Source organism: Heloderma suspectum, chromosome 17 (assembly GCF_057233095.1).
Source record: "Heloderma suspectum isolate Gila_16-S chromosome 17, 16-S_ref, whole genome shotgun sequence".
Classification (NCBI taxonomy): domain Eukaryota; kingdom Metazoa; phylum Chordata; class Lepidosauria; order Squamata; family Helodermatidae; genus Heloderma; species Heloderma suspectum.
The window spans coordinates 23,055,406-23,076,360 of NC_139474.1; the positions used below are offsets into that span (position 1 = coordinate 23,055,406).

Genomic DNA, 20,955 nt, shown 5'->3' on the forward strand with positions numbered 1-20,955 from the left:
AGGATCTGGTCCTCTTCTAGGTGGTGCCTGCTGCTGCCACCAGAGGGAGACGGAGCTCCACACTGTGTGTCCCCAAGGCTTCTTAGTGCAGCTGCAGCTCCACAATCTGGGGCGGCAGCAGCAGGGGTGGGGTGGGGGGGCTTCTGGAGACGTGGGGGGGGCAGTCCCAAAGTGGCCCATGAAAGACCCATCAAGCAGCCTCCAGCAAATTGGTTGTCGGTTTTTCTGAGTGTGTCCCTTGTGTGTGTTCACATTAATTTCTTGAGGTGGTAGGATAGGTACGAAGCCGCCCCTGCTGCGCGCAGGGTTTGAGTGACGTGCCAACCTGCACTGCATTGCCACGGTGGCTTCTTCTCCCGTAGCGATCATCTGAACACACAGTCTCTCTTCTTCCCTAGGCGACAGAATCATCCATTTTTTCCAGTACTGCCAAGTTGTCATTTAACCAAAGGGCCACCACAGAAGGCAACTCTGCCCTTTGACCAAAGGGCTCTGTGGAATACCCTTGCATACCCCCCCCCCACACACACAGGGGAACACTTCCCTGTGTGCCCCCCCACTCTAATGGCCCAGGCCTCCTGCTCCAGCCACGAGGCCATCTCCACCTGCCAGGGGCCTTGAAGAGGCTGGGCCACCACATTGCTTGCAGCTCATTCCAGAGGGTGTCCCCCCCCCCCCGCACTGTCAGGCTGTCCTCAAGGGATGGCCAGAGGCCTCCATTAATTGCTTCTTTTTCTTACACTAATAACTCTGATTGCTGACAATGATTTCCACATCCCACTGTGACCTCTCACCAGAGCTCCCTCCTCCATCCCTGGCTGTCATCAGTTACAATTACCTAGGAGGAGCCCAGAGGAGAGGCCTGTTGGCCAGCCAGAGCCTGGGATGGAGGGATGGATGGAGGGGCAGAGGGAGAGAGAGATGGGCTTTCTGCACAGCAGCGGGGGATGGGGTGGCCGCAGCAGCCCCATGAGCTCTAGCTTGATCAAAGGGACGTCGTGCCTTGGGGAGCATATCCGGAGGACCCCAACCACAAAGACCACAGGCTCCCCCCATTTTAAGGGCTTTTGTCATGATGGCCCTTGCTTCACGCACCCCCTCCTCGTATGCACTCCTGAGGATCTTTCACGCGCAGCGTCGCCTTCCCGGGCCACTGGGTGAAGCAACGCGCCTCGTGAAGTCGGGGGGGGGGGGCGGTATAGAGGAAGGCAGGACTTGGTGCCCGACTGAGGCAGCCAGGCTCTTCTAAACGTGGGCCTGGGTGGCGGGGGAGCCCGTTAGGCTCTACATCAGCTGCACAGGGCCTTGGGCTGGCCTGCGCAGGCGGGCGTGAGCCCAGGCTGCCGCTGTCGGGGCCGTTCCCGTGTTTGGACAAGGCCGCTGCTGCAGCCCTCCCACCTCGCTCCTGCCGCGGCGCCCTCCGGCTGCGCGGGCGGCACCGCTGGGGCGCCCGCCGCGACCCGGCCCTGCCGTGGGGACAGGGCCGCCCAGGGCCGCCCGTGCCCCGCCCTCCTCCGCCGGGCAGCGGTGGGTGGAACGGAGGCGGCCCGGCTCGCGCGCTGCTTCTGAAAGCGAGCAGCCCCCGCCGCCTTGGCAGCCCTCTCGCCGGGCAGTGCAGCCGCAGCTCGGCCGCCCCCTCTCGCCGCCCCGCTTCCCGACCGGGCTGCTCGGCAGGAATGGCACCGGGGGGGGCTTCCCCTCGGCCCCCGGGCCAAGCCCGGAACCCGGCAGGGAGGGCGGGCGCGGGGCCCCTCCCCAAAGGTGAAGGCTGCGCAGGGGGAACAGCGGAGCTGCCAGCCCGCCCCCGGCCCGGGCCCGCCGCCTTCGCGGGGGAGGAGGCCGGCGCCCAGCCCTCCCGGGGGCCGACGCAGGCCTCGCGGCCCAGCAGGGCAGAGGCGGGCGCCTCCCGGGGCCTCCTCCGGCGGGGAAGGGCTGCTCGGAAGCGGGGCGGAAGCGGGGCAGCCAGGGCGGCGACTCCCCGCTTGCCCCTCGCGAGGCACGAGGAGGGGGAGGCAACGGCCGCGCCGCGGGTGAGGCCGGGCCGGGCCGGGCCGGGCGGGGCGGGGGAGGCGCCTCCCTCCCGCCCCGAGGGAAGCGGCGCCCCGCCCTCGCGAGGTGCCGGGGCGGAGGGGCAGGAGCCGGCCGGCGGCTGTGCGGCCTGCTCGCGGCGTCCACAGGAGCGGCAGCGCCGCGCCGCGCCCGCCAGCTTCGCGGCTCAGCAGCGGCGGGCCGGCCTCGCGCGCTCCGGGCCTCCGCCCGGGCAAGGCTGCCGGCCTCCTCCGCCCCGCTGCCGCTGCGCGAAACCGACCTGGCCTCGCCCGCCAGCGCCTTCAGCCCGGGCCTGGCCTGACGCGGAGGAAGCGGAGCTGGCGAGCGGACGGAAAGGGCGCGCCCGCCCCCTGCGCGCGCTTACCTGGGAGCAAGGTCGGCTGAGCTCCGCGGGGCTCGCTGCTGCGCGGACGGGCGCGGGGCTGCGCTGCTCGAGGGACTCGCCCGCCGCCAGGGGAAGGGGCTTCCTGGGTCGCCCTGAAGCCCTGGGCAGGCTGGGCCTTCCTTGCCGAGGGCGCGATTGCTGCCCTGTGGAGAACAATTCAGAAATTCAGGGTTTCAGCGCAGCTGCGTGTCTGCCCCCCAAAAAGGCTGCGGCAAAGAAGGAGGTTCGCGCTGGCCCCAACTCAGGACTTATTTCATATCCCCCTGTGGGGTAACTGCGGGCTTCGCTTTCAGCTGCAGGCGGAAGGAAGGCCTGGCAACGGGTCTACCCGTCGAGGAACTAGACTAGAGGGCTAGAGCTGGGATACAAGTGTTCTCGGGGCCAGGACTACCCAGTCTCACCACCACTCCTGTCACCGGACCTACCCGAAATGACACCTGTTATGTATGCATATATCATCTGCCGCCGCCACCCCAATTCCTGCAGATGCCCGTGTCTGAACCAGACATTGGGCTGGGTTTGGACTACAGGCTGCGGCTCATTGTGGGGGTTTATTTAGCCCATGACAAGCTGCAGTGCCAGAGGGCACCAGTTTGCATATACAACCCCTGCTTGGGGGTTGTCGTGTTGTGGGAACAGCCCCGTTGTATTTATCTAGTTTATCAGTCCCAGGGCCATTTTCCACCTAAAGGCTTTACAGTTTCTGCTGCTTCTGCAGCTTCTAGGACCTGCCTTTCGATTGAATTAGCGCATCGGGCAGTGATCTGAAGAACTGTCCGTACATTCATTAAGCTCCATCTCGTTGATACATGTGCCTTCACTGGTGCAGCCTTTGATTGATGGGCTCTCCTCAAAAAGGTTGGGTCTAGCAGATGAGGGAATATAGTCTCACTGTGAGGATGAAGTTCATCTTCATCTCAAAAATAAAGGCTGCCCCACCTCAGAATTACTGGAGAAAGGAAAATGTGAATGTACAGTAAATGTATGTTCTTAGGGGTTCTGGGGAAAGGCAGTTGTCCCACCCAGATTTTTAAGAAGACAGAGTTAGAGAGAGAGAGAGACCTTGACAGTCAGGGGCAGAAACATGAGACACCAGCCCCTCGTTTATGCATTTTGGTTGTCTGAATTATCAGCATCCAACAGATATTCTGAGTCCAGTGGGATCTCTTGATGTTTCTTCTTGTTTCACATTCCATTCTGGAGAATGGAAATTTACAGTAAGTTCAGTTTGTTTTATATACCAAATCAAAGGAGAATTATGTACCATTGGGGACTAAACACACACCAGTTCATTTAACCGATAGCTCACCTTTCCCCAGAAATAATGCTCAAGGTGGCTAACAATAAAATACAAAATTATAATTAAAACATACAAGCAAATCAATTAAAAAATCAATAGAAATTAAGAAATAAACAGCAGCCACCAGTTAAAACCTATTTCTGCAAATCTGAAGTCATAATGGCCCAAAGCCTGTCCAAATGAACACATCTTTGCAGAAGGACATCACATACCCTCCCTTGACAGGAGTTCCAGAGCCTGGGAGCAGGCACCAAGGGGCCCTCTCTCATGGCCCCCCCTCGAGCATGCCTCAGGATGGCAGGAGAGGCCTCCTTCAGGTTTTGAAAAGCTTCACCTACTAATTCCTGCACATCACCCTGTGAAAGGAACAGCTGTAGAGGTTGGTTGTAAAGCTGGCAACCCTGCTCTTACCCCCATGGCTTTCCTATCTTAATTAGGATGATGGTCTAAGCACAAAAGCACTAAGATGAAACTTTTGTTTCTCCATTTCAGACACCTTTCCAAACCAGAGAGGGTCAGAGGAAAGCAGCCACTCATGGTTAAAAAAAAAGAAGAGAGAGACAAAAAGTGAACACATTTTCTAAGGAAAGATCTAGTTATCTCCCCCCCCCCCTTAGTCAAGCAGAAAAGCAAACACTTTTTTTTGCAAAATGGATGTCTGGTCTCCCTACTATCCTGCTTTGGCTGGGTCAGGCTCAGCCTGGGGGCAAATTCATTTGGCAAAGGCAGTGGGCAAGCAAAAGGTTAAAAGCACAGTATTACCAGTACAGGAAAAGAGTAGTCCAAAAGCAGGGTGTTAGCAGGAGTCTAGGGGCCAGCAGCCCAAGGGATCAGTCCAAGGAAAAGCTAGGTTGCAAGCTACTGGGAGCTGAAATAAAGGCATTGTTCTAGCAGCCCTCCCTGCCTAAGGACTATAAGGTGGAGCTTCCAGAACCCCACCCAGTGCTCAGTGGCAGCACATCAGAGTAGAGGAGGAGGAATTTACTCACAAGGAGTCCTTTACCCATGAGGAGCCTGCCTTTGCAAATGGGCTCTCCTACTCACAGGGGTTGTTCTGGCCAGCCTCTTGAGACAATGATGCTGTCGGGGGGCTAGGGGGTCACTCAGCCTCTGTCTCAGAGATGGACCTGCGGCCATCTCCCCCCAGGGCCCAGGCTCCTCCTGGTTTTCTGGCATGGGCTGTTCCTGAGTGCTGTTCGTCTCTGGGAGCTCCAGCTCCTCTGAAGAGGATTCCTCCAGTGGGGTGCTTGACAACCCACTCCAGCTATGGTGATGGATGGTCCCTCCTGTAGAAAGAAGGACGAACAACAAGCAGGCAGAAAAAGAGGCTGATTTCCCTTTGCTCCTTGTTTCCATGGCCCCAGGGATTGTATTCTATTGTAGTAGTTGTTGTTTATAATAAACCTCCCTAGAAACATGTTCAAAAGCCGGGATATAAATCTAATACATAAATGTCACCTAGCAAATAGGGTTAGACAGGGCAGGGGAGATGACTTTTTCCAGAATGAACTGCTGCTGTTTGAATGCAACATCCCTGAACTAGCAGCATGGCCAGCAGCAGCGGCACGCAGACGGTGAGCAACAAATGTGCATTTATTGTGCCAAAAACTAATACAGCAGGAAGGCCCTTGTGATCTGTGGGCCACTTAATAACTAAAAATAAAACCTTCCTAAACTGTGCAGCCTTCATCAGCTTCCTGCACTCTGACTTTGGCTTTGAGCTGGGGCTTTCTGGGGCCTTCCCACAATCCTCTGAGTGTGCCTGATCATCAGGGAGTCTCCACTGGGTCTTTGTTGTTCTACCAGGCTAGATGGCATCCCATCATTTTCAATAAAAGCTCTTTTGCCTCACAGTTCCTTAATATCATTACTTGCAAACTCCTTGCAGAAAAGGTTTGGAAGCTCATCACTTTGTCCAAGGCCTTCAATCACATTTCGGAGCCCTATCAGAAATGGGCCCTCGTCTTCGCCTTTAAAAGCTCATCTGGGATGACAGGGCAAGTTATCAGCAGTCCATCCCAAGAGGCACAGAGAGCATAAAAAAGCCGCACAGGCACACACCTTCATCTAATCAAAAGGCTTATCGAATCCGCTGTAATCACATCTGCAGGATAATGGGGACGCTATCGCCAGGCTGGGCTAATGTTAGGCGCGGGACTGGGCTGTAATGGAACTGAATTGATTTCATCTGGCTAATGAATGAGTCGTGGTTGCGTTGTTGCCAGAAGCCCAAGAGAAAGGGGCACAATGCATAGGGTGGGGTGGGCGGCGGCATTTGGCCCTGGAGACAGGGCCGGCCTTGGATAGGGAGAGGGCAGTGAATCCTCACCAAGGGCTGAGGCTTGAAGACATCCAAGGGCTGTTTCACCACACACTCCTGCGGTGGAGGCCTTGGTAAGAAGCAGCCACCTGGGCCTCTGCTTCCCGCCTATAAAATGGGAATTACCGGGCCAGGCAAGCATCACGGCAAATTAACAAGCACTGCGTTAGGGATCAGTCCACACACCCGTGGCTGGTGAAATCGAGGCACAGAGAAACCAAGGAAGGGGCTGGCTGGTAGGGCCACAGTAGCACGGGTAGACTGAAAGTCAGATGTCTGCTGGCAGCTGTAGTTGGTGTTCAGAGGAGTGCTATGTGACTGAACCCACAGAACTGCTCTAAACACTCTGTTGGTCCAGTAACAGTCCCCGCTCGCTTGGTCTAAGACTCCCCTTGATTTATTATTGGTACTGCTGTGAGGTCAAATTTGCTTTTGGAAAACCAGCCCACAAACATTTAAATGAAAATCAACACAGTTCATTTCAAGTGTGGGATTTGGGGGTTTGCATGGACAGGCATGGGCGAATTTAATTCAGGTGACCATCATATCTACTACTGTGGGCAAGAATCCCTTAGAAGAAATGGAGTAGCACTCATAGTCAACCAAAGGGTGGGAAAAGCAGTACTGGGGTACAATCTTAAAAATGATAGAATGATCTCAGTACGAATCCAAGGCAAACCATTCAACATCACAGTAATTCAAGTCTATGTCCCAACCACTGAGGCTGAAGAAGCTGAGGTTGATCGGTTCTATGAAGACCTACAACACCTTCTAGAACTAACACCAAAAAAAGATGTCCTTTTCATCATAGGGGATTGGAATGCTAAAGTAGGAAGTCAAGAAATCACCAGGATAACAGGCAGGCATGGCCTTGGTGTACAAAATGAAGCAGGACAAAAGCTAATAGAGTTTTGCCAAGAGAACATGCTGATCATAGCAAACACTCTTTTCCAACAGCACAAGAGGCGACTGTACGCATGGACATCACCAGATGGTCAATATCGAAATCAGATTGATTATGTCCTTTGCAGCCAAAGATGGAGAAGCTCCATACAGTCAGTAAAAACAAGACCTGGAGCTGACTGTGGCTCAGATCATGAGCTGCTTCTTGCAAAATTTCGGCTTAAATTGAAGAACGTCGGGAAAACCACTAAACCGTTCAGGTATGACCTCAATCATATCCCTGATGAATATACAGTGGAGGTGAGGAATAGATTTCAGGGATTAGACCTGATAGACACAGTGCCTGAGGAACTATGGACGGAGGTCCGTAACATTGTTCAGGAGGCAGCAACGAAATCCGTCCCAAAGAAAAAGAAATGCAAGAAAGCCAAGTGGCTGTCTGATGAGGCTTTACAAGTAGCTCACGAAAGAAGGGAAGCGAAAAGCAAGGGAGAAAGGGGAAGATATATCCAACTGAATGCAGAGTTCCAGAGAATAGCAAGGAGAGACAAGAAGGCCTTCTTCAATGAACAATGCAAATAAATCGAGGAAAACAACAGAATGGGAAAGACTAGAGATCTCTTCAAGAAAATTGGAGATCTCAAGGGAACGTTTTGTGCAAAGACGGGCATGATAAAGGACAAAGAAGGCAGGGACCTAACAGAAGCAGATGAGATTAAGAAGAGGTGGCAAGAATACACAGAAGAACTACACAGGAAAGATCTGAATGTCCCTGATAGCCGTGATAGTGCGGTCACTGAACTTGAGCCGGACATCCTAGAGAGTGAAGTCAAGTGGGCCTTAGGAAGCATTAGTAACAACAAAGCTAGCGGAGATGACAGTATTCCAGCCGAGCTATTTAAAATCCTAAAAGATAATGCTGTTAAAGTGCTGCATTCAATATGCCAACTAATCTGGAACACTCAACAGTGGCCACAAGACTGGAAAAGGTCAGTTTACATTCCAATTCCAAAGAAGGGCAACGCCAAAGAGTGTTCAAACTACCGCACAATTGCGCTCATTTCACATGCCAGCAAGGTGATGCTCAAAATCCTACAAGCTAGGCTTCAGCAGTATGCGAACCGAGAACTACCGGAAGTACAAGCTGGGTTTCGAAGAGGCAGAGGAACTAGAGATCAAATCGCCAACATTCACTGCATCATGGAGAAAGCAAGAGAATTCCAGAAAAACGTCTATTTCCGCTTCATTGACTACGCTAAAGCCTTTGATTGTGTGGATCACAACAAACTGTGGCAAATTCTGAAAGTGATGGGAGTACCAGACCACCTTACCTGTCTCCTGAGAAACCTGTACGAGGGTCAAGAAGCAACAGTAAGAACCAGACATGGAACAACCGAGTGGTTCAGAATTGGGAAAGGAGTACGACAAGGCTGCATATTGTCACCCTGCTTATTTAACTTATATGCAGAGTACATCATGAGAAATGCCGGGTTGGATGAATCAGAGGTCGGAATTAAGATTGCCGGGAGAATTATCAACAACCTCCGATACGCAGACGATACCACCCTAATGGCAGAAAGCGAAGAGGATCTAAAGAGCCTCTTGTTGAGGGTGAAAGAGGAGAGTGCAAAAGCTGGTTTGAAACTCAACATTAAAAAAACTAAGATCATGGCATCTGGCCCTATCACTTCCTGGCATATAGAAGGGGAAGAAATGGAAGCAGTGACAGATTTTACTTTCTTGGGCTCCAAGATCACCGCAGACGGTGACTGTAGCCATGAAATTAAAAGACGCTTGCTCCTTGGGAGGAAAGCTATGGCAAACCTAGACAGCATAGTAAGAAGCAGAGACATCACCTTGCCGACAAAGGTCCGTCTAATCAAAGCTATGGTTTTCCCAGTAGTAATGTATGGCTGTGAGAGCTGGACTATAAGGAAGGCTGAGCGCCGAAGAATCGATGCTTTCGAACTGTGGTGCTGGAGAAGACTCTTACGAGTCCCCTGGACTGCAAGGAGGTCAAATCAGTCCATCCTAAAGGAAATCAACCCTGAGTGCTCATTGGAAGGACAGATAATGAAGCTGAAGCTCCAATATTTTGGCCACCTAATGCGAAGAGAAAACTCCCTGGAAAAGACCCTGATGCTGGGAAAGACTGAAGGCAAAAGGAGAAGGGGACGGCAGAGGATGAGATGGCTAGATAGCATCATGGATGCAATGAATATGAACTTGAGCATGCTCCGGGAGAGAGCGCAGGACAGGAAGGCCTGGCGTGCTGTGGTCCATGGGGTCACGAAGAGTCGGACACGACTGAACGACTGAACAACAACAACAACTTGTAGAAATGGGGTGTTTTTAGTAAAACTGGGCCTACAGTGCCACTTTAATGACAGTATTAGAGGTTAAAATCTGGCAGCGTGAGGTGAAGTGGAGGTTTTTTTTTAAAAAAACTAAAATACTGGGGGCCCTGGAGTGTGCTGCAATTGTTCTGGCCTGACCTGCCTCTCCAATCACAGGCCTTCTGACCTGTTCATCCCCCGTGAAAGCTGTCTGAAGCTCTCAGGATGGGGGTGCGTGCGCACGCGCGCATCAGGACACTTCTAGCTTACCACAGTGTAGCCGCTCAAGACGCTTCTGTTCTCTTCTGACGCAAGCATATATTTCAGGGCTGACTGAAACCTCCATGAAACTTGACTCAGCCCCTGGGAACGGCACCGCATCATCTACTCTGAGACTTCACCACCACCACCGCCAGGCAGCTCTGAGATTCATCTTCTCTCTGTTGCGCCTGCCTTGGCCATCCCCAGCCCTGGAATTGTGTGGCAGACAGGCACAGAGGCTGCCTGGGATGGAGTTAAGTTTCAAAGTGCATCTCTTCACGTTTGTGATATTGATAGATGACACTAAAACCTCCGAGGCGGCTGGAGAAGCAGAGGGGGCAGAAAAGTCTGCCATATGGGATCAAGTGGGAATAAGAACAGGATTCCCCCCCCCCCCAGCCATAAAAGCTGATATGGAAGGGCAGGCGGGATGGAGTGGGGGAGGCAATGTCTCCACTCATGGATATTGATGGGAAGGAGCAGGCTGCAGTCAGCTCCAATGAACCAAGGGAGGAAGGAGTGTGTGTGGGTGCCAGAAGAGAGACACAGCAAAGGAAGAGAGACCTCTACTTCCCCCAACCCATTCTGAAAGCCTAGAAGTGAGCGTTTAAATGATAAAGGCACCAACACTGAAAACACACATCTTGCTGGGTGATATTCCTGTGGGCGAATTGTGAAGCAGGAGCGCTGAGGTCTAGATTCCCACTTTTCTGACCTTCCTTAAGGGATCAAGTCACAGCTCCCCCAGGAAATGCATGCAGAGAGCAAGAGCATTGCGGGGGGGGGGGGGGGGGAGTAACAAGTTGTTGGGGGAATTTTCCGGCAAGGGAAACTTTTTAAAGTGGGATCTGTCCAGATCTTCCCATCTCCTGTTAGGCCAACAGTGGAGGAAGCGCTGTGCCAGGCCCTTCATGTCAAGGTTCTGCACCCCAAGTCAACAGGGGGCACCAGCCCCACAGGGTGACCCCGTCAGCAGTGATCTCCCGCCACCATCACAGGCATATCACAGAACTGTCACTTGAGGCACAGGTGAACTCAGTGGCACGGAGCACTTTTTATCAGCTGAGGCTGGTGTACCAACTACGCCCTTATCTGGACAGAGAGAGCCTAGCTACAGTTATCCATGTTCTGATAACTTCTCGTCTGGATTACTGCAATGCGTTATACGTGGGGCTGCCTTTGAAAACGGTCCGGAAACTTCAGCTGGTCCAAAATAGGGCAGCAAGATTGTTAACAGGGACTGGCCTGCGAGCTCATATTACGCCAGTACTTTTCCAGCTGCACTGGCTGCCAGTCCATTTCTGGGCCCGGTTCAAAGTGCTGGTGTTAACATTCAAAGCCCTTGACGGCTTGGGGCCAAGTTACCTGAAGGATCGCCTCCTCCCATATGTGCCTGCCTGGACCTTAAGATCATCGTCAGCGGCCCTTCTCCGTGAGCCCCTGCCAAAGGAAGTGAGGTGGGTGGCTACTAGGAGGAGGGCTTTTTCTGCTGTGGCACCCTGGCTCTGGAATGAGCTCCCTAGTGAGGTTCGCCTGGCGCCTACATTGTATTCCTTTTGGTGCCACGTGAAGACCTTTTTATTTTCCCAGGCATTTTAGCTTTCTAAATTTTTAGCTTTGCTGTTTTAAATCTGTATTTTAAACTCCTGCACTGCTGCTAGGTTTTATTGTGGTTGTATTGTTATGTTGTGGCTTTAATGTTCTATATATTTTAAAGTGTTTTATTGTGTGCCGTTTGATTTTAATTTTTGTGAACTGCCCAGAGAGCTTCAGCTATTGGGCGGTATAGAAATGAAATTAAATGAATGAATGAATAAATAAATATTGGCTGGCAGGAAGGCTCAGCATCGGCACCCACCGGGACTGATGCCCGCCCACCTCCCCCCCCCCCACAGTGTGCACCACCAATCTCCCCCCTGCCCCGTGGCCTTGCCAGGCAGCGCTGGCCAGGAACTCTCCACCCTCCCCTTCCATGTGTCTATGCTCGTGCGTATGCAGATGGTTCATGGCAGACAAGTCACCTGCCAACTCCATGAGTGGGAAGGGTGATCACTGCCATGAGTCTGGCTTGGCGGTGGGTGGCTGTCTCATAATTCCCCCTGCCCCAGCACGGCTGGGCCCCTTCTGCGCAGCACGGGCCTTGAGCCAGCCCCTCCCTGAGGCTTGGCAGAGCTTCCCTGCCTCCCACTGGAGGGACTGGCAGACCTGGGGTGTGCGTGTGATTTGCACAATGTAGAAGATGGCAGAACAGTGCTTTCAGCGGCCCTGTCAAGGGAATGCTGGAGGGGCTCAGCCACCTGTTTACTGGTCCACGCATGGAGTCCACCTAAGCAGAGCTCTTGGACTAGGTACCCTTGAGGGAAAGCTGTGCAATTCATCCCCCCCGCTCCTTCCGAGGATGGTGTAAAGGGGATTATTTCAACACACTCCCCAGGATATGTTTAGGATTGCTGAGGGCTTTTCTAAGGATTAGGTGTACTCACCTGAAGAGCAGATGAGGAAGGAAGAAAAGAGCCCTGAAACGCTGAGAGGAGTCAGGCAGAAGTTCCCGTTGCTTCTGTCCCCCGCCCCCTGAAGTAGCCCCACTTTACACTAGCTGAGGTGAGGCACCACTGGAAGCCCTCGTGGGGGAGGTCTGGCTGTTCCTCCAGAGCTCTGTGTGTGTGTGGAGCCTGAGCCGCTGGCCAAGGACTTCCTGCCAAGGTCCAGCTGAGTGGGGTGGTCTGAGCCAACCCCTTCCACCAGAAATGCTTCAAAAGGGCTTCCTCTGCAGTTTCTGTATTGCAACCCCCATTCAGTCTCTTTGGGGAATTGTAAATGGGGCTGGAGGAGGATGTGTGCAGAAGAAAGAATCCTGATCCCTGGAAGAGCTGCACCTGAGGGCCGGAGCTCAGCCTCTTTCTGTTCAGGCTGGTTCAGGAGTTCCTTCCCAGGGTTGTTGGAGGGTGAGCAACAGGGGAGGGGGAGTAGGAGACACAACGGCAGACCTCATGAGGGTTGCCCAGCTTGGGGAAAACAGCTTGCCTGTTCTTTGGCTCTTGAGCCAATTACCAGCAAAGTCAAAGGCAAAGGGAGCTCACATTTTCTTTGAATAAGATGGGGCATGACCAGGGGCTTTAAGCTGCAGGAAAGTTACGAAAACGTCCTGGCTCCTGAGAGCAGCTCCATAATGACCTCCAACCGTGGGAGATTCGAGGCAGGCGGGCAGGACGGGCACAGGATGTTGTGCAGGAAGCAAGACACTCGTCGTCCTCTTCCTTCTCCCGTAGGGAAGGGGCTGCCTCGGGCAAGAGAACGTGTGGGCTGCTTCTACTCTCAAAGGCTGGGTCCCCCTCCCCCTCCATCCCAAATCTCCGTTGGGTAGGAGGCCTTGGTAGGCCATTAAGCCAAGCCATGGCAGAGTGGATGTCAGAGGGGAGGGGAAGCCTGCGGGCTGAACGATTACTTTCAGTCATCTCAGCTCTAAGTAGAGGCCAGTTAATTAACCATCCATCTCACGTGGCCATGACTGCAACTCCCTGTGTTAAGGCTGTGAACATCTCAGGCCCTACAGGCCAGGGCAGGAGGAGATTGGGGTGTGTGGGGGAACTGAGCTTGTGGTGTTCAGACTTTCCCTGGGGAGCAAAAGGTCCAGGCAGGCAGCTCAGCATGCAAGCCATGGCAAGTACTGCCCCTTGAAGGAGAGAGCCCCACAGCTTGGGGGGGGGGGGGCGCAGTAGAGTGAGTATGGTGTGTGTATCTTGCTGGTAGGTAAAGGGACTTGAGGTGGGATCGTTTCAAAGGAGCGCACTCAGCAGATCGCAAACATACTCAACAACTAAAACAAACCAGCATAAAATGTTGGGAATTCATTGGAAATAGAGAGAATTTCATTGGAAATGGGGGGGGGGGCACGGCGATGGCATCAGCGTATTAGTCCAAAGAGGGAAAGCCTCTGAGCTTTCGGCCTTGCCAGATATTCAAGATGAGAGCATCAAGTGGCACGAAAACATTCAGTCTTCAGAGCGGCTTGCATCGTCGGTGCCAGCAGATGACACGTGTTTCCCACTGAAAGGATTCCCGTTGCATTCCTCATCCTTGGCGTGAAGCTTTGTGGTGAGCAACTGTTTTCTCAGGTTGAAAGGGGGCGGCGTCCATTCTCTTGAGTCTGCTCTTCCGCCCCTTGTGCCCGTTTTGCCCCCTTCGATCAGGATGAAGGGCTGGTGCACAAGCAGATTGCTGTGGTGAAGATGTGGCTTGAGGGAGTTGAGACTGGCCAACCTGCCTTCTCTTCATATAACCAAACCCACCTCTCAATTTTGGTTGGAGTTGTGACAGTGAGCTGGGTGTAGCCATTGCACAGCTGGCTCCCAAGTGCCTAGCTCAGCCTGGACCACCGTGGATGAACCCACGGTGCCAAGTGGTGTTTCATTCGCCTTGAGTTAGATGCAGGGCACAAGCTCTTCATTTGTATGCGGGATTGCCTCTGTCTCAGAAGGTGTTTGCTTATAGAGAACCTGTGACTAGTGTTGTGTTTTCCTCTGAGGTGCTGAAAAAACCCAAACGAAAAGGCAGTGCTGGGAAGGCTGCAGCCACGGAAGACCCTCTTTTGCCTTCTAATTCTCCACCTGTGGGTGGGTGAGGTGCAGCAGGCGTTCTCTTGCAGTTGCCATTGTGGCCAGAGCGTGGCCAAGCCAGCCATGCATCCAGCAAGGTAGCCCTTGCGGCTTAGCTTCCACTGGCGGCGCCCACATGACTGGCATCGCATCCCTCTTTCGAACCAGTGACGAGGGTCAGGAGCGGGGCTGGCTGTGCTCCTCCCCCCCCCTTCTTGATGGCTGTTTACACGTAAATCAGGCTCTTGCTTGCAATTCATGCAATATTCATAATAGCCATAAACATTTCTGCTCCAGAGGCGTCGTTAATATGCTCCAGCAGCCCCCATGCCTATTAGAATAGCTTTGCTTACTTTCAACGAATACCCGCCTTGCTTAGGGGCTCATATTAACAAAGACATCCGCCAGCTCCTGCAAGCTACGGGAGGGGTCTGCTGTACCAACAGAAGCAGGAAGGGCCGTGGGCCTGAACCGTCTGCCATGGGTGCGCCAGCGGATATGGTCATGTAGAGGCCTGATGGAGCCTGTTTCTCACCTCCAAGGGCCTCCCTTGAGATCTTCCCATCTTCCAAGAGTAGAGGGGTGGTGTAGGGTAGGATTTGCCTCCAATAACTTCTTTGGTTCTCATCCCTTCCTCAGGGCTCTTCCACCTGCTGTCCTGGGTGGCCACACTGAGGGGGGACCCTGCAGAGGGGTTCACTGACAAAATTTCCCTTGATTCTCTTCCTCCTTTCTTCAAGGGGAAGCTGGAAAGGTGTGCTATTGTTACTTGCTAGAATTAGTCTTCAGTTGGGCCATCGCCTTTTTGCTGCCCATCTTGATGCTGGACAGTTCTCGGGACATGCAGCCACAGAGATAATTTTGCAAGTCACTAAAAGTTCCTGAACCAAATGGCTATATAACTCATCCTATTTCAGCCTCTCTTGGTGAGCCAATTTCTTGTGGCAAGCTGATCTACTGGGAACTGATTTGGCCCCCTATTGCGTTTCTAGTATGTGTGCGCGCAAGAAATATGAATTTAGCATGAATTGCAGCTTCCCCCCCTCCTCCTGAATTGGATCCAGGCTGGCCTTCCTGCCCTTTTTGTAGGACATTTTGTAGGTAATTAAAAGACATTGTTCCCCCCTGCCCCTGTAAGGGTTACTCCCTTTCATCTGTGTTGTGCCCTGTCAATATCCTGTGCAGTGTGGCTCTTCCCCCATCTCCATGCCCTGTGGACAAGGGCTAATGTGCTCAGTGTGGAGGGCAAGGGATGAAGTTATTAATGTCTCCCAATATGATAGGTGGTGGTGGTGGGGGGAGTTATCGATTGTCATGTCAAGAGGAGTTGATGAAAATCCCGGTGGGAGGGAAGCCAGCAGGAGACTTGGCAAGATCATGTCAGTTTCCATTTCAGAGGCTTTCCCTCTGGTCTCCTTTGCTGCTTCCCTTTTCCACGCTGCTTCTCGGGGGTCTGCTCTGCAGAGCCAGCAGGAGCTGCAGTGCAGTGGCAACCTGGTCCCTGCACTGCTCCCTGCTACAGACCCCTGGCCACTCTCTGCTGAGGGCCACAGGGACAGTGGATGTGGGAACCTGGGTGTACAGACAGACATTCTGCCCCCACCCCAACACCATTCCTCGCATCTCAGTCAAGAACAGTGGCGTAGTGTTAAATTCTGAGGTACCCCTAGATATGTGACAACCCCTAGGGCAGCCCCCCCCCCCCCAATATACAACAGCAATGAACGTCTGACCAGCACAGACTTTATGGCTTCTAGGCCCTTCCCCACTTCCTGCTTTGCTTAAGATCCAGCTTGATGAAAACGTCAGGGGAACACACCAGCTGACTTATTATTTTGTGACATTTTGGCTGGACTTAGCAAAGGGTTTGCCTGACTCAAGTTTTGGAATGTTACAAAATAAAAGTGGCAGTCTAACCCTTAGCCATGCATGCTCATATAACCTACCTGGCCAAGCTGTTGATGGGGATGCTGTGTAGGCTGTGTTCACTCAATTAATACTTTGGAGATTAAGGGAGAACAATAGGATCAGAGGGGGCAGTGAGGAAGGAGTCCCTCCCTGGGAACTAGCTATGAAGACCCATCGATGGGTGCTTCCAGACGGCATCTTGCATCCTGACACTACCAATCAAGATGCTTTGCACAGCTGTTCTGTCTTTCCCAAATGGGCTTTTTGTGCTAAGAAAAAAGATGGAAGAAGTGGTGGGAAGACACAGGAGGGTTACATACAGACTGGAGAAGCCATTGTCTGGAAATCCCTCCCCGCTTGGTAAATTCTGCGAAGGAGGCAGGGCCATTGCAGAGTAAAAGTCTTGTCTGGAAGAACCCACAGGGTATCTCTGCGGCCTGGAGACTGCCCCATACCTAACTGGAATACCTTTCATGTTTTTTGAGATACCTGCAAATCAGTGAGATGAAGGCTTCACCCCCACTTTCCCTCCAGGTCCCCACTAGCACCCCGCTTGGAATATATATCATGCATGAGAAAGATGGTAAGCGCTAACTTGCGGCTGCCTTTAAGCTGCAGCAATCCAGGCCCCACCTGAGCCACTGTTCATCCAAGCCTGGCTGGGCGAGAAGCAAGTGGTCAACTGTGGCCGTAGCTGTTGGCTGGACTCAAAAATTCCAACCGAATTCAAAATTCTGACTTTTTTAAGGGGGCAAGTGGTGAATAATGTGGTGATAGGTTTGGGGGAGGGGAAAGAAGAGGCAGCCAGTAGGGTTGCCCCAGGCAATGCTTGGCCGGAGCCACAGACCACTACACAAAAGAAGAGTGGCTGCTGATAGCCCTGAAGAGTTTCTATGGGGACTCATTTAGAGCATTTCCCTTAAGTGTCTCTCTTCCTCTCCTCAGCTTATTTGGCATGTGGAGCCTTGGCAAAGTGCGCCAGGTGACATCATTGTCTAAAAAGTGGCAGCGCTCCGTCCCTGCTCCCCCTCTACCAGTAAGTTCACATTTTCCTTTCTGAACAAATGGTGAGGAAGATTGAGGGAACCTCTTCTCCCTAATGCAGAACTGTCAGAGACCTTCTGGTTAAAAAGAGAAAGTTAACTCTTAACCCTGGAGCCGATGTCTTCTTTCCTGTTAGGGGGTGCAGTGTGGTAGAGCTGGGATGGAGCACTTTTAAAACTCCTGGAGTCCTGGTGATGGAAGATTTTAAGGCTAGCCTTTGTTCAGACCGAGAGCACAGCAGCCAGCCCATTCTTGACTGCTGGTCCTCTCTCTAGATGCCCCCCCCCCCCCCCGCAGAGTGCCCCTTTCAGGGGGCAGTAGAATCGGATCCATCTGTGCTGGTGCTCCAGGGTTGGAGAGAACGATGCACAGCTGACTGGGGCCATTCACTCATCAACTGAATGAATGGCCCCAGCAACTTCTTCAGCAACTGCTGAAGCAGCCAGCGGCTGGTTCTTGAGGTTCTTTTCAACTCTGGTGATTGCACATGAACTGGATTCTGGCTCTTCTGTGTGGTTCATTGCACCTCTGACTGGGCCAGGATGGATGCTACTGGGAGGGTGACTAGCCAATGAAGCAAGCAAGCAACTTAAACATAAAAATGGCAGACACATCTGTCTACAAGGATCTGAGTGAACCAGACAGGTTTTATTTCATTATTCAGCATGGTCTCTTTTCAGCATTTGCTTCAAATTCTTACAGACAGCCTCCTAATAGGAAGAGCTCTAGTGGCGAATGACAGGCCACAGAAGCAGTCCCTGTGCGGCTGGCGGTGGGTTTCTCCTGCCTGTGATGGATTTACAGAAATTGGGGAGGAGAGTCTAATCCAGGAGACCGCCCCGCCCCCTGCACTTATTACACTCAGGAAGTGCTTAGAAATAACGGGTTAGAAGTATTTCTTAACCCCTCTAGGCAGTGCCTCATCCATGCTTTTGGCTTCTGGCAGGATTCATGAAGCAAGTGAAAAGTCCTACAAGTCCAGATTCCCACCAAAAGCTCAAAGGTGAGGGGAAGCCAGACTCTGTTGGTGTGAGTGACTGACTGTCCTGCATTTCATATCAGGAACGGGATGGGGCAGCCTCTGGTGAAGGCCTTGCTCATGCTACCCTCCCAGGATGACCTCAGGGCTTTTCCTCTGCTGCTTTCCTTCAGCTGTGCAACAGCAATGAATCGACTGCCTGCACATTCAGTGCAGTGACACTGTTGCACACCTGCTGAAACGTCCTGGCGGCTCATCAGCCAAGACAGAAAAGGTTCTGCTCCTCCAGAAAAAATCCCCCCTGCTTGGCTCTGGCCCCATCCTGGGGTCTGAAAGGCCATACCTGCAGCTCAGAGTTTGAGGCCTGCTTCATGTCACCCTCCTGCGCTGTCTTGTAGGGAGCACCTGGGGCTGCTGCCACTGCTGCGGAGACAAAGAAAGATGGGACTGCCTTAACGGGCCCCTCTTGTGAAGCAGGAAGGCTCCTTGTAGGTTTATGCAACTTACTATGGCTGTAGCCTACATTAGGAACAATAACTCTAGATTAATTAGAATATTGAGTAAGAAACCCACAAGCAGAACTTTGGTTTTGCCCAGTTCACACCTCACACTTGCTCATTCACTCCATAACCTGAAAGTCATGCCTCCCCTTCTGGAACATTCTCCACACACCTCTCTCACAGTCTGAACCAGCTTTTGACTGGAAATACATACCATTTTGTAAAGCCTTTTAATCCCAGCAGCCCACCCTTGGTGCCCTCCCACCCACCCTGGCAGAAACTATCTATGATAATGAATAATGAAGACCTAAAGCTTAGAACACTAAGGGCGCAATCGTATGCATGTTTAGACAGAGAAAAGGCCTACAACTCCCAGCATTCGCCAGCCAGCCTGCCTGGGGAATGCTGTGAGCTGTAGGCCTTTTTTCTGTCTAAAAATGCACAGGGTTGCGCCCTAAGTTAACATTTCTCAGCAGCAACCATTGTTCCCCTGTTCCCCATCACCACCACCTGCAAAACTCCTTTGGCTCCCACAGAGTCTGGAACACACATGGCTTGCTAGGAGTCCTCTTTGTCATTCAAGTGCAAGTGGCAAAACAGTGAAGTCACAGAAGATGGCACACAGCTGTTCTTCATTCAGCACAGAAGGGAGGAAGGCTCCTTCCAGACATCCCTCCCCTGTAGCCTGTCTCTCTTCCAGGTCAAGAGACTGAGGGACAGCTGTCCACAGGTCAATTCTTGTCTCCACATTCTTGTTTCTGGAGATGATTCAGGTTCTCCTCAAACAGCTTTTTAAAAATACTAGACTGAGAAGCTGCTTCCTTGCTTCCTTTCCTCCACCAGGTCACAGATATAAATGAGGGAAAAGTTGTGTCCAGTTTCACCAGCATCATCTGTGCTGCTTGCCAGGGTGGGATCTCTCATGTGTTCATGGAGCACAACCATTTGCTGGAGCTTGGGAGGTAGATCCGGGAGGGAGGGAGGGAGGGAGGGGCTGGTCCAAGCCTCCCTGTCCCTATTCAATCTTAGCTGAGGATAGCCAGGTAGACAGGAGGGGCCTTGACCAGGGTTTGCAGCCGGCTGTGGATATCCTTCATATTCTGCCGCTGCTGAGGCTCTCTCTGCCAGCAGCTCTGCATGATGTTGTAGACCTCCGAGGGACAGGTCCGGGGTCTCTCCAGCAAACGGCCCTGGGTGATGCATTCAATCGCCTGCGGGGAGAGAGCAAGATGCAGGAATACTTTCAACTTTAGCTGCTCGTGGGCCTCTTCAGAATTGCAGAAACATGATTTGTCTGGGGTACGATGAGCCATTCAGGGAAACCATGTTTTGATCTGACCACAGAAGGAAAACCAGCTTGCTGCAAGGGACATAGGCTGGACTCTATTTCTGTTTCCAGTTCTGATTAGTGTTTGTCCAAAATATGTGGATCTTCCCGACTAGAACAATGATGACTGCTCAGTTCATGGGCCCTTCTGTCACACCTGAGAGGATAGGCAATTTAGAATATCCCACCCAAGGCTTTTGAAATTTAGAATTGGGTGTTCACGTAAGAAAGCCTGGAACTGGCTTAAATAATGTTGCCAGTCCCAGGAAAAGAGACACTGATCATAGGTCTGGTTGCCTGGGCTGGCATGTCACTGACCACAAGAACCCACACCGTGGAACTAAGGGGCCTGACTGGCTCACTCTGGCTCAGGGGCTGTGATTCTCCTAGCCCCGTTTGCTCAAGGCTGCTGTTCCTTGCCTTTAGCAGGTGGTTAGCTCATTTCATCTGCAGCTGCTCTCTCCTTATTCTCAAAAAGATCCCCAAGTTCTCAGTAAAAGGTGTTTCAAGTTCCCTGGTTGGTTTGGCTGGGGCAAGGCCAAGTCAGGACCCAGTCCTCCACAGATACCTCTGAAAAGGCGAGCATGGATATGTGTGGACTCCCCCCTCCCAATCAATATGAGACAAGAGTGAGGTCTAATGTCTCCCAGCCCCAAGGCAAAAGGCCGGGCAAGTAGGGCTGGCTCTCTGGCCCCAAGACCGTTGCCTCCGCCACTCCAACCTTTACCTCTGTGTTGGACAGCTGGTACCACGGCTGCTTTCCATAGGTGAAAATCTCCCAGAGAACCACCCCAAAGCTCCAGATGTCACTCTCTGTGGTGAACTTCCGATACAGGATACTCTCCGGGGGCATCCAGCGGATGGGCAACATGGTCCGACCGCCAACCTGCACGGGAGGGGAAGGGGGAGAGATGAGCGGGGGAGATGGCTGGCCAGCAAGCATGAGGCGGGCTGACCAGCAAGCGGGGGGGGGGGGGGCGGGCACTGGCGTGCAGCAGAGGACCATTGCAGGCACCAGGGAGGCTTAGCCACCGGGAGCAGTCTGCAC

General features: G+C 52.7%; 2 protein-coding genes across 3 annotated transcripts in view; one reads left to right on the forward strand and one right to left on the reverse strand.

Annotated features, from left to right (window-relative positions):
- The first annotated feature begins 905 nt into the window (after nt 1–905).
- Nucleotides 906–7,118, forward strand: LOC146334752 (uncharacterized). Its single transcript, XM_084824536.1, has 2 exons — nt 906–5,308; nt 7,012–7,118. The coding sequence occupies exon 1, from the start codon at nt 1,677–1,679 to the stop codon at nt 2,706–2,708; it is 1,032 nt and encodes a 343-aa protein (XP_084680662.1). The 5' UTR covers nt 906–1,676; the 3' UTR covers nt 2,709–5,308; nt 7,012–7,118.
- Nucleotides 7,119–13,428: 6,310 nt separating this feature from the next.
- NTRK1 (neurotrophic receptor tyrosine kinase 1) overlaps nt 13,429–20,955 on the reverse strand; it is a 40,465-nt gene continuing 32,938 nt past the window's right edge. The window contains exons 16-17 of one of the 2 annotated variants that reach the window (XM_084823555.1): nt 20,635–20,793; nt 13,429–20,064 (exon numbers count right to left, since the gene is read on the reverse strand). In XM_084823555.1, the coding sequence (XP_084679681.1) occupies nt 20,059–20,064; nt 20,635–20,793 (165 nt within the window). In that variant the 3' untranslated portion in view covers nt 13,429–20,058. The remainder of the gene's footprint in view (nt 20,065–20,634; nt 20,794–20,955) is intronic. The other variant, XM_084823554.1, reaches the window with a different exon arrangement.